The 12,665-nt window shown below is 41.0% G+C and overlaps 1 protein-coding gene across 5 annotated transcripts in view; it reads right to left on the bottom strand.

Annotated features, from left to right (window-relative positions):
* Positions 1-410: 410 nt before the first annotated feature.
* Positions 411-12,665, bottom strand: part of STXBP5L (syntaxin binding protein 5L) — a 1,891,501-nt gene continuing 1,879,246 nt past the window's right edge. For all 5 annotated transcript variants that reach the window (XM_086935625.1, XM_086935622.1, XM_086935624.1 and 2 more), the window contains 2 exons: positions 10,591-10,811; positions 411-2,967 (listed from right to left, as the gene is read on the bottom strand). In XM_086935625.1, the coding sequence (XP_086791751.1) occupies positions 2,926-2,967; positions 10,591-10,811 (263 nt within the window). In that variant the 3' untranslated portion in view covers positions 411-2,925. The remainder of the gene's footprint in view (positions 2,968-10,590; positions 10,812-12,665) is intronic.

Genomic DNA, 12,665 nt, shown 5'->3' on the forward strand with positions numbered 1-12,665 from the left:
ATGAAAGGCGAGACCTATTGCATTTTTAATGCTTGTTCTAGTAGGTGGCCCCATTCAATTTGTTCCCTTTCATGGGTCCTCATGTGCCTTCAGTCTCTTCTCTATTTCCATTCGAGGTGTCATACCTCTAAGGGGCATATTTAATAGCCCCTATCGCCACAGGAACGTCACTTTGCTTTGTTAGTTGACTCCACATAAATGGCGTTCAGTACCCCATATGGTGGTATGTGTTGGTAAACAACATGTTTTTGTATTTGTGATTAATTTGATTTTACCACAGAATTTTTCTCATTACGTTTTCATAGTCAAACAATTCTCAATCATTATTTACAAGTGATAGTGTATAAAATTAGCGGTTCAAAGGAAACGACATGCACAAAATGTAAAATAAGTAGCCACTCTGTGTGCTTAAGCAGGTCATTGTTTAATCCCTGACACCCCTTGAGTCAACATGGAGAAGTGAAAACATTGGGAAGGCAGCAGAGCATCGCAGGAATGTTTGATTGCAAGAAAAAGTACCCTCTAGCCACCACTCTACAGGGTTTGGGGCAGCTGAATTCCCCTTAAGAGGGTCATGTTCGAAACCTTGGCTTTCACCAGGAGGACTCTTTGTTTATAGACAAATGCTTCGCATTTTTATTACAATAAGTAGATGTGTATGCTTACACGCATCATAAACAGTTTTAAACTTCATTTTAAAAGTTATATTCGAGGATCTCTGCATTGGCCCATGCTCCCCCACCCATATTCCCCTGTTCCCTCAGAGATCATCCCGAAACCTTGCCATCTGGCTCTTTTTAAGCAGTCTCAAGTCTGTTGAAAATGCCCCAAAATGCTGATCATCTTCAAGCCTAAAAAATGTCCATGAAGTGCACTGCCAGATGGAGAAATCAGGTGTAGGAGGGCAAGCGGTGACCCAACCCTTAGATTTTACATGTTTGTAGACGTGTGTGCTCCTTAAAAATCAGCAAAAGTTCTGTGACAAATTGCAAAGTTCACTATCAATGTTTGAAATGGTCTAACAGGCCTATCTGGGTTGCCAGCACCAAATGGAGAACTAACGCATTGAAGCATCTATCCTACTAGACAACTGTTGATGGTTTTGCGGCATGTCAAAAACCGCTTGGTAACCAGTGAGAAAGATGACACCAAATAAAATACAATTTGCACAATGTCCTATCTTCCTACACTATGGACACATTGATAACCCATCTCACCCGAGTCCAGTTCCATTGCCACTCGTTGCATCTCTTCCTTCACTTCCTGCTGTCGTTCAACACCAACATGACTGCTTTGGAAGCTTTGTGTGCAGGTTGTGGCATCAGATCAATGGCAGCTGGTTAAGTCTCACAGTGATATCAAATGTGTAGCTTATTTTTGCAAGACATGGGATACATGAAAATAGACCCCTGAAGTACACCTGCTGCAAGATGAGACAGTAGCTGTTCCAAGTTGGTTTTGCTTCACTTTCTGCACATGGGATTTAATGGTGGCATCAGCTGGAATTCTTCAAGTGACCCAGCATTGACACCGGATTCATGTCAGTGAACTTCTGTTTGCAACATTTAACCTAAGTTTATGGGTTTTACTTCTTGGTTCGTCAACTCAGCTCAGGGTCCTCTGAACTCTCCTGCACGTTCATTCTTAGGAAAGCTGGTTGTTAACTGACAAATGATGTTGCTCCCTTAATGCATGGAGGCGATTCACTGAAGCTGGCCACAGAGAATGACCTCCTTGTGAGTGCTCCACCTTGACGCTTGCCTCATCTGCTGAATTCATCGCAGGGATTCTACCAAATGTTGGGCGTCTTCAATGGCTTCTAGTGATGTACTCCACTGAGGCAGGCCAGTGACATAAAAGGGCTTCTCTGAGCACCTTTTAATATGCTGTTTTTTCAATATCGTTGATTAACAAGGATTTATTTCTATTTTTTGGCAACGGGTGCCAACTCACTCCTGATTTTCTGTTGGAAACCACTTCAAAAAATTCACATTTTCTGGTGTTGAAGATGAGATGGGAATGTTTAATTTCTAGACTGGTAAAATGACCATAGTCACTGTAAATTTGTCCTAGTGAGGGGATCAGGATGAGTAAAATGAGGGCAGTCCTGGGAGGCAACATGAGGTGGGTTGTATGGTTTCTTACTTTGTGTTGGGTCAGGGTACACTTTCTCCTACTGTTAACACAAGTTGTGTTCCGTTTCTTGCGGTTCTTCTGTCCAAACTATGAGCTGCAGTTGTGTAATCCTCTCTCCTGCTACATTTCCACTTCATAGCAGTCTAGGGGTTTGTTGCAAACGGCATTTTCCTTTGGGGGACCAATCATAAGGACACTGTGCTGAAGGAACCGCTCCTCCAAGAACACATGATAGCAGCAAATAAGAAGAAAACGCAAGTGGAATGACCACCCTCAGGAGGGCCGCCTTGAGAAATGAATTAGGTGCTTGTGATGCAAATTTTAAAAATAGAATGGCCTTTTATTTTTGTTGGTTTTTAAATATTTAGTGTAGAAATAAATCCTTTTTTCTTGTCACATGCTTTCTTCATTTGGTCAAATTTGTCATGCAGAGTTTTTTACATTTGTTTGTTTTCCTTTTTATAAGTGTATTTAACATTCTAGTCTGTACAGGTTATTTATTTTTTTCGTAACCAGAAAAAAACTTCCAATATGCCTTAAACATAAACTATCAGAAAATCTACATGCCCAGGAGACTGTTCAGTTGCTTTTAGAAAAAAAGGCTGACTGCAGCTCTATCCAAGGACGCGGACTGTACATTGATAGGCCCATCCATTGGTCGGCCTCTATTTTCACTCGCACAGAGCTCTGCCTCGTGGGTTGACCAGTGAGCTAAGATAGCATCTGGGTTCTGGCTGTTTTTTGCAGATTTGTGTTTCCCAGCAAAGAAGGTATGATTGTTTCAAAAGTCTAAAACTGGTACCATTTCTTGTCTTTGTACTTCAGCATCAACTGCAATAGAAGGAATGACAAAAAAGACAGGTTACTGAATCGAAGACTGGTCATGTTATTACAACATTGTCACATTCGGCTTCCGCAAAGGGGAAGAAAAGAGCAGAATCCTTGAGATGCACTGTCTTACAACTCCAATCAGTTACTACAGTTTGGGACCTATTGAGCATATCAAATTTACATTTTGTTTACAACTTAGGATTTAGAGGATAGAAATATTACTCAAAAATGGACATTTGGGACAGGGCCAAGAGCTGAAGTTTAAGTCCAGTACACAGTTTTAAACACATTTAAAACTAGGGACTCAGAAGAGTCGGCCTGCCTGTGTCCAAATGGAAAAATACACTGTCAAAAATGCAAAATGAAAACTGCTGCTAATTTGTTAAATGACTTGTAAACATGAACCGTCCATTGTAGTTTATGAGAAAATTGGGAAAACACAGGAAGGGGCATCATGTTACACTTCGCACTTCACATGCACTGGGTACAAAAATTGACTTTGATTGACTTATTAAGTATTTGATACAGCATAAACCTGGATCTAAAGAGCAGGAGATCACTGTACAAACATTTTTTATTATAGAAAGAGTTTATCTAACATGAGGTTCTGAGACGGCTCAACATCCGATCACAGAATATGACGAAAAGAGGTTGGGAAAGTAGGAATAGCACAGTATTCAAAATCAAATCATACAGCGTGTCATTACAACACATATGTGTCCATTTCGTGGCACAGGGAAAGAAAGTGATTTACCCATAATCACATCATCATGGCCCTCTGGTCAAATCATAAAAAAGGAGTAGATCTCATGCCCTACACTTGATCCTGGGGATTGATTGGTCACCTTTTGTTAGAGTCCTGGATTGGTTGGACAAACGCAAGGAGGACTTTGGCTACATTTCCTACACATATTCTAAGCTGGCATCAGTTATGTACTGATGAAGGCCAGAGCGTGCAATCAACACTACATTCACAGAGAGAGAAACATATGATTCACCCGACATTGTCTGACAATGGAAACATGATTATTCTGGAAGCATGTTTCTGAAAATACTAGTGAGCAATCCTCTTGCTCAATTAACTTTGAAAGGCACAACCACTGGGAAATATAAGGCATTTCCTGTCCCCAATTTGAAGAAACTCCTGTGGATACATATGTACCTACCTGTGTCTACATGTGTGTGACAGGCAGAATAAGAAGTCAATTAATTTGTAAACATCTATGAAAAAGATTCTGAGCCCAATATTCAGCAACACTTCTGCATCCATTTATTAATTTCATTGTACTTGGTCCAGTATTTGGCATGGAAAAAGCCTATTCCTCCTTTTAATGAGATCTTCATAGGCTCTCATAGCAACATGTCCCTCTACAGCCAGGTAATATGCAGGGCGGACTGGAAACTTAAAAGAGCTCTGGCAAAAATTAGAAATTCATCCCCCATGTACAGACATGCTAATGTGCGCTAGAACCAGAGCAACTCTTTCAAGTTGTTGTCCGGATCGCCTAATGTGCACCGCCACCCCTGCGGCCGAAACCAGCCTCCAAGTGTCAAAACTGGGCTCTTGGGCTCTAGCCTCCCAGGGGATTGCTTGCTTGCCCCGCAGGCCAGTGCGGCTATGTTTTTATGGGTCTAACATCACTGCTTAAACCGCCCTCATCTTGGTGTATATTGTGCTAAATGCAAAAGAATGGGGCCCCTACCTAAAAGGATAAACCCTGGTAAGGAAACTACTTTTTAGAAAAACAAGAGCTCAGCACCGGGTTTAGTGCATGATTCTAATCATCAACTAGACGTTAAACAATTTTATAATTTGTACCACATGATAACATGATATATAAATTCACTTTCTTTTTTATTGCATTATTATTTTTTGTTTTTTCAAGAATTCATTCTTTTTTCCTCTATAAATATCAAATAATAAACATATACAATTATGGTATTAGACATACATAAAATACAAGAACCAGCATAATACAGATTTCCTTAGATTACAATACAGTAGTCCATGATTGTATACAGAACCAAAATTCCAATCAACGCATTTCGGCTATGCCTTTCTCAGGAATTCTGTATATTTCTCATGAGCGTTAACTATAAAATGAGAAATTGTATCAATTAGTATGTTGGTCCTACAACTGTCAACATCTAACAGATTGCATAAATTTTCTTATCCAATTTATCTATATATTCACTTTATACTCCTAGGACAACCTACCCATCAAGCGGGCTTGGTCTAGCACTACCACATACCGATACCACCTAATTCCCAATACATTGCTATACATTAATTACAGTGCATTATCATCTTAAAAACATCCTTCTGTGCATTGTGTCCGTTTGCTATGCATTATTAACAAATATATTCTTACTAGCAGCCCGGCCCGACGTTGTCCAGGTATGAATTGCTGCCGCCCAGTAGTATATTCTTTTGTAGGATTTCGTTTTGATAGCATTTCTTATCTGTGACAGGCCTGTGAAACGCTCCGATTCACAGTGCACTGCTGATGCACTTAAGAGTGCGCGTTCAGTAGTGTGTGAACTCGAGTTTCCCTACATTATTTTTTCTTGCAATATTATATAGCGCAAACTCGACAACATGGCATGAGCACAATTTACATTACAGAAGAACACATTCATTTGTGGTAGGCATGGGGAGACAAAGTGATTTGCCTGGAATCACAGGATGTTGAGCTGATGCCGAGATTCGAACGTAGCTCCCAGCTCTAAAGTTCGCAATTCTAGAACTTGTGGCGGGAGGTGTGTCTAAAAGTGTATGTCGGTGCTGGGCATCAATGAGAGAGACCTGTGCATTTTTCCAATTGGTGGTGAAAAAATATGAGTATGTTGCTGGAGATGTGGGCCGCCATGCCACCAATGTACTTACCGGGGGAGGGTAAACAACCATTATTCCGCAACTTTCTTTCCGCATACCATCACTCCGCATACTTTCATTACGAAAGTAACATGACTCCGCAATGCCATTATAACGCATGGCATTACATTTTATATGCTTTTACCACGCATACATTTACAACGAAATTCATTGTAAATGCATGAATGGTAAAAGCATGTTTTATTTAAATGTTTGGATAAGGTAAGTATGGGTATAGGGGTATATGTTTTGGGGTACTGAGGTATATGTTTTGGGGTGTTTGGGTATTTTAAGGGTTCAGATATAGTTTTGGGTTATGGGGTACAGGAGTAGGTTTAGGGATAGGTATTGGTTTAGGGGTACAGGGGTATTTTTAGGGTTCAGGGCTAGGTTTGGGTTTTGGGGTATAGGGGTATTTTTAGGGTTCAGGGTTAGGTTTGGGTTTTGGGGTATAGGGGTATTTTTAGGGTTCAGGGCTAGGTTTGGGTTTTCGGGTACAGGGGTATTTTAGGGTTCAGGGGTAGGTTTAGGTTTTGGGGTACAGGGTTATTTTTAGGGTTCAGGGCTAGGTTTGGGTTTTGGGGTACAGGGGTATTTTTAGGGTTCAGGGGTAGGTTTGGGTTTTGGGGTACAGGGGTATTTTAAGGGTTCAGGGCTAGGTTTTGGGGTACAGGGGTATTTTAGGGTTCAGGGGTAGGTTTGGGTTTTGGGGTACAGTGGTATTTTTAGAGTCCAGGGCTACGTTTGGGTTTTGGGGTGCATGGGTATTTTTAGGGTTCAGGGGTAGGTTTGGGTTTTGAGGTACAGGGGTTTTTATAGGGTTCAGGGCTAGGTTTGGGTTTTGGGGTACAGGGGTATTTTTAGAGTTTAGGGATAGGTTTGGGATTTGGGGTACAGGGTATATTTATAGGGTTAAAATGGGTTAGTGTTTAAGGGTGTTGGGGTATTTTAAGGAGTAAGGGTGAGTTATGATTATGGCGTGCAGGAGTATTTAAAGGGAGCAGGGTGGGAGTAGCACACAATATGAGACATGGCATGAAGGGCAGAACGTACCACACGCCCCCAGCGTTTGTAACGCCCCCAGCACACGCCCACAGCACAACACAGACACGCCCACAAGGGACTACTTTGCTGGCACGGTTCTTTTACCTTTTAAATGTATATGGTGGGCATCTGCATAGCCTATGTACTTCTGCTGCAACTGCCCTTTCCAACGCTGTGTTGGGTGTTGTGATTGGTGCTGTGGTTCCTGAGATTACCCGCCTCAAAGGTTTGGGCTCTCTCTTTATTATATTAGTATGGATAAGACTGCATTCAATACTTCCAATCCTATTATGTCTCTACCAATCTGTTCTTCCAATTTGGACTGTTACCTGACTCATGGGTGGACCCTCTAGCTATCTCTCATAATAATCGCAATGTTATACCTGTATACGATTCTGAGTGCACGAATCCGGGCGTAGGCTGTGTAAAAGATGCAAGATGACTTCAGCAAAAAGCATATGTTTCCTCTATGATGCCCACTGGTAAAGAGAGAAAATTTGCGTAATGTATAAAGGGGAACATAGTACTGTGGCTGCCATAGCTTAATTAACATTAATTCCTATATTACTAATTCGCTAATACATACCTAAAAGTTAATGCTGAGGCCTTGATTCTCTAGTGCAAGATATGTCAAATTTCTTCTATTGTCATTATTCTCAGTGATTTCGTTATTTTCTGCATTAAGGGAGACAAATTATTGCGCATGAGGGCTGCACTCTTTTCGTTTAAGTTTTCCTTGCTTTGCCTACTGTATAAATCAATTACTCGTAGTACCTGTAGCTGGCGTTTGACACAAATCAGCCTTCCTGACTTGTGCTCCTATTTTACTGCTTCTTCAGACTGTCTTTGGGCCATACATCTGCCCTGCTGGATATATTAAACATGAGCTGATTAACGAGTTTATATTTCATAGCTCTGTCCTCTGTTCCACCTCCCCCGAGAGTATCGCAGTAACTAGAATCTCCCCGATATGCAATTATTATACAAACGATCTGGTCAGCTATTATCTATAACGGTACCCCGCTATAACTCCAGAATTATTGCCGATTCTAGTAGACCAAAAACGTCTAACACAGGTATTCTTATATTCCCTCCAAAACCCCATTTATACTAGCTCCTTTAATTGATATTACTGCATCCACTACTCACAGCGACTTACTTGGTGGATTCACTGTCCCGGCATAAAGGCTCCCTTATGTGTGGCCTCCTGAGATATTGTACCCGCATAAACTAACTCTTTTTAAAGGTCAGCGGGTTTCGCGCCAAACATTTAAGTTTGGCGCGAAAACCAAACATTTAAGTTTGGCGCGAAAACCGCTGACCTTTAAAAAGAGTTAGTTTATGCGGGTACAATATCTCAGGAGGCCACACATAAGGGAGCCTTTATGCCGGGACAGTGAATCCACCAAGTAAGTCGCTGTGAGTAGTGGATGCAGTAATATCAATTAACCTCTTAAGTGCTGCTGACGGCCAATGGTCGTCACGAGCGCTACCTCCCCAGTGCTGCGCACGACCATTGGACGTCCATTCAGCACTAGTTCCAATGGACAGCGCAGCACTGGGGAGGGATATTTGCGAAGCAGCTAAGGTGTTAAAAGAGCCAGTATAAATGGGGTTTTGGAGGGAATATAAGAATACCTGTGTTAGACGTTTTTGGTCTACTAGAATCGGCAATAATTCTGGAGTTATATCGGGGTACCGTTATAGATAATAGCTGACCAGATCGTTTGTATAATAATTGCATATCGGGGAGATTCTAGTTACTGCGATACTCTCGGGGGAGGTGGAACAGAGGACAGAGCTATGAAATATAAACTCGTTAATCAGCTCATGTTTAATATATCCAGCAGGGCAGATGTATGGCCCAAAGACAGTCTGAAGAAGCCGTAAAATAGGAGCACAAGTCAGGAAGGCCGATTTGTGTCAAACGCCAGCTACAGGTACTACGAGTAATTGATTTATACAGTAGGCAAAGCAAGGAAAACTTAAACGAAAAGAGTGCAGCCCTCATGCGCAATAATTTGTCTCCCTTAATGCAGAAAATAACAAAATCACTGAGAATAATGACAATAGAAGAAATTTGACATATCTTGCACTAGAGAATCAAGGCCTCAGCATTAACTTTTAGGTATGTATTAGCGAATTAGTAATATAGGAATTAATGTTAATTAAGCTATGGCAGCCACAGTACTATGTTCCCCTTTATACATTACGCAAAATTTCTCTCTTTACCAGTGGGCCTCATAGAGGAAACATATGCTTTTTGCTGAAGTAATCTTGCATCTTTTACACAGCCTACGCCCGGATTCGTGCACTCAGAATCGTATACAGGTATAACAGTGCGATTATTATGAGAGATAGCTAGAGGGTCCACCCATGAGTCAGGTAACAGTCCAAATTGGAAGAATAGATTGGTAGAGACATAATAGGATTGGAAGTATTGAATGCAGTCTTATTTAGTATATTTAGGTAATTAAAGATTGTTTGTAGTAATGAAGTTATGCTAATACTGCAGCAATCATGGCTAAGAACCCCACTGTGAACTACAATCATTGGATATAGAAATGGGAAGTGAATACTCTGCTATTCGATAGTTTTGGATTATATGACCATAGGAAAGGGACGAGTCCATTATTTGAATGAATTGCTGTTTTATACAAAAGTTCTAGATAATGATCATAGATAAGCTATCTAAAAGGGAAATCTATGATCATAAACTAGCTCAGGAGAGGTGCTACAGCTGTGTATGCCGATGGGCAAATGTAAAACAACAATTGAGAAATTTGTATATACTGTACAGATGAATATTCTTTGTAGATAAGAATATATTTGTTAATAATGCATTGCAAACGGACACAATGCACAGAAGGATGTTTTTAAGATGATAATGCACTGTAATTAATGTATAGCAATGTATTGGGAATTAGGTGGTATCGGTATGTGGTAGTGCTAGACCAAGCCCCCTTGATAGGGTAGGTTGTCCTAGGAGTATAAAGTGAATATATAGATACATTGGGTAAGAAAATGTATGCAATCTGTTAGACGTTGACAGTTGTAGGACCAACATACTGATTGATACAATTTCTCTTTTTATAGTTAACGCTCATGAGAAATATACAGAATTCCTGAGGAAGGCATAGCCGAAAACGCGTTGAATGGAATTTTGGTTCTGTATACAATCATGGACTACTGTATTGTAATCTAAGGAAATCTGTATTATGCTGGTTCTTGTATCTTATGTATGTGTAATACAATAATTGTATATAAGTTTATTTGATATTTATAGAGGAAAAAGAATGAATTCATGAAAAAACAAAAAATAATAATGCAATAAAAAAGAAAGTGAAATTATATATCATGTGGTACAAATTATACAATTGTTTAACGTCTAGTTGATGATTATAATTATGCACAAAACCCGGTGCTGAGCTCTTGTTTTTCTAAATTATATTGTGCTAAATAAATAGCATTACATATAACATTACATGAGGACTGCATCATATAAGAATTATATTTGTGATTCTCATCCATACACAAATCAAGGCTCAGTAATGGTCTCTATTGGCTGCTCCATCCTTGTGAAGAAATACCTTGAGGCCAGCTATTACCAGTTTACTATGTCAACCTTTACATGCAGTTTGCAGGTCCAATCGAGTGATCTACTCCGACGCACACCCCTCTATCCATATCCCTCCGCACTGTACCTCGTGTGCGTGTTTGGAGAAGGCCTCTGCGCTGTACATCATGCCCGTCGTCTTCTCTTCCAGTTCTCCAAGCCTCTGTCCTCTCTCATCCAGTGCAATCCGTGTTCGGGCCAAGTCCCCCATCACGCCTACAGCGGCACCTTTCACCCCCTCAAACCCGCCTGGTCCGGGGATGTGCTGAGCGAGACTCCGGGACGCCTTGCCTGCAGAGGCCTCGCCAACTAGAAGATAGAGAAAATGTAGCAAGTGTCACAAGCATCAGCAAGTATTTGTTGCAATTATGGCTGGGCCAGACCATCAACAGCTGCTCATTCAGCAGCAGGGTATTACTAACACAGGTACTGCTTAGAATGAAAAAACACCCTTAACAGGTCAGCAGAGAAGGAAAATGGATAACCAAGCTACATGAACTTAGGAAAAAAGCACTTATCGAAGATGGATATATGACAGTGAAGGGGGGACAAACAGCACATGATGCCTGAGGGAATCATATGTAGAGATAAGTAAGTAATTGAAAGAAGATACAAGGGGGCATATTAGCAACAAATAGCGATAATTATCGCTAAATATGCTTAGCGCATTTTTTTTATCGCCGGATATTATTGCAGAGATAACGTGCTATTAGCAATGTTTATCTCTAATGCGATAAAATATCCGGCGATAGCGGCTCAATGCGTGAATATCGCTGGAAATCCAGCGATATTCAGGCATTAACGCTAATGGGGACTTAACCTGAATATCCACATCCCATTGGATATACAGGTTAAGTCATGGTCTGAGCAGGCATTAGGTTCTAGCGATAATCGTGCTTAGTGCGATTTTTCTTAGCGCTACGCCTGCCTTGCTAATAAGTGATAGCTGTGTTAGCAACTGCTTTCAGTCGCTAACAGGTTGGGTACGCCCACTTTGCATGTCATTATCGATAAATATTGCTGACATGCAAAGCGGGTCCCAAACCTGTAGCTATCGCCTAGAAGCTGTCGCTAACTGCTGTTAGCGACAGCTTGCTAATAGGGCAATAAAAATATTGCCGCTTTAGCGGGAAAAAGTCCAGCTAAAGCGGTGATATCGCCCTTGCTAATATGAACCATGGAGTCGGACTGAGCAGCAGCTTAATTAGTCTCTCTCCCTCTCAATACCCCTGTCACCTTGTAAGTAGGTGTCAACTTCAAGAGTTTATAACAATTCAGAAAGAGTCATGTAGGAATGTGAATTTTAAAATGTCAATAAGCGTCAAAGTGTTTTCTTTTTTTTTGAAGCAATTAAGAGTAGTTCACCCACATATTTTGCAAGTGGCTTACACAACGTCAGAGAATATAATTGGACATTGTTCCATTCAGCCCTATTGGGCGCTACATTCCACTCCCAACAATCAAATATATTGTCTGCCTGCAAGCGCTGAAGTTAACGAAAGGCAAAATGCAACACTACATAAAAGTCTATACAGAACTGTAATATTTTGGGTGTCCCAATTCCCTCGATGTCTGAGCTGGTGTGCAGAATGCCAAGAGTGAATGACTTAAAAGAATGTTGGTTTGTGGAATGCTGACAGTGAATGATGTAATAGAAAGCTCATGGCCACAATGCTGAGATTGACTGATGCAATAGAATGTTCGTGTCCGGAATTCTGAGAGTGACTGATGCAATAGAATGTTTGTGTCTGGAAGGCTGAGAGTGACTGATGCAAAAGAATGCTCATGGTGACTGATGCAATAGAATGTTCGTGTCCGGAATGCTGAGAGTGAATGATGTAATAGAATGCTCATGGCCGCAATGCTGGGAGTGACTGATGCAATAGAATGTTCGTGTCCGGAATGCTGAGAGTGACTGATGCAATAGAATGTTAGTGTCTGGAATGCTGAGAGTGACTGATGCAATAGAATGTTCGTGTCTGGAAGGCTGAGAGTGACTGATGCCAAAGAATGCTCATGGCCGCAATGCTGAGAGTGACTGATGCAATAGAATGCTCGTGTCCGGAATGCTGAGAGTGACTGATGCAATAGAATGTTAGTGTCTGGAATGCTGAGAGTGACTGATGCAATAGAATGTTCGTGTCCAGAATGCTGAGAGTGACT

This window comes from Lissotriton vulgaris, chromosome 8, assembly GCF_964263255.1.
Source record: "Lissotriton vulgaris chromosome 8, aLisVul1.2, whole genome shotgun sequence".
Classification (NCBI taxonomy): domain Eukaryota; kingdom Metazoa; phylum Chordata; class Amphibia; order Caudata; family Salamandridae; genus Lissotriton; species Lissotriton vulgaris.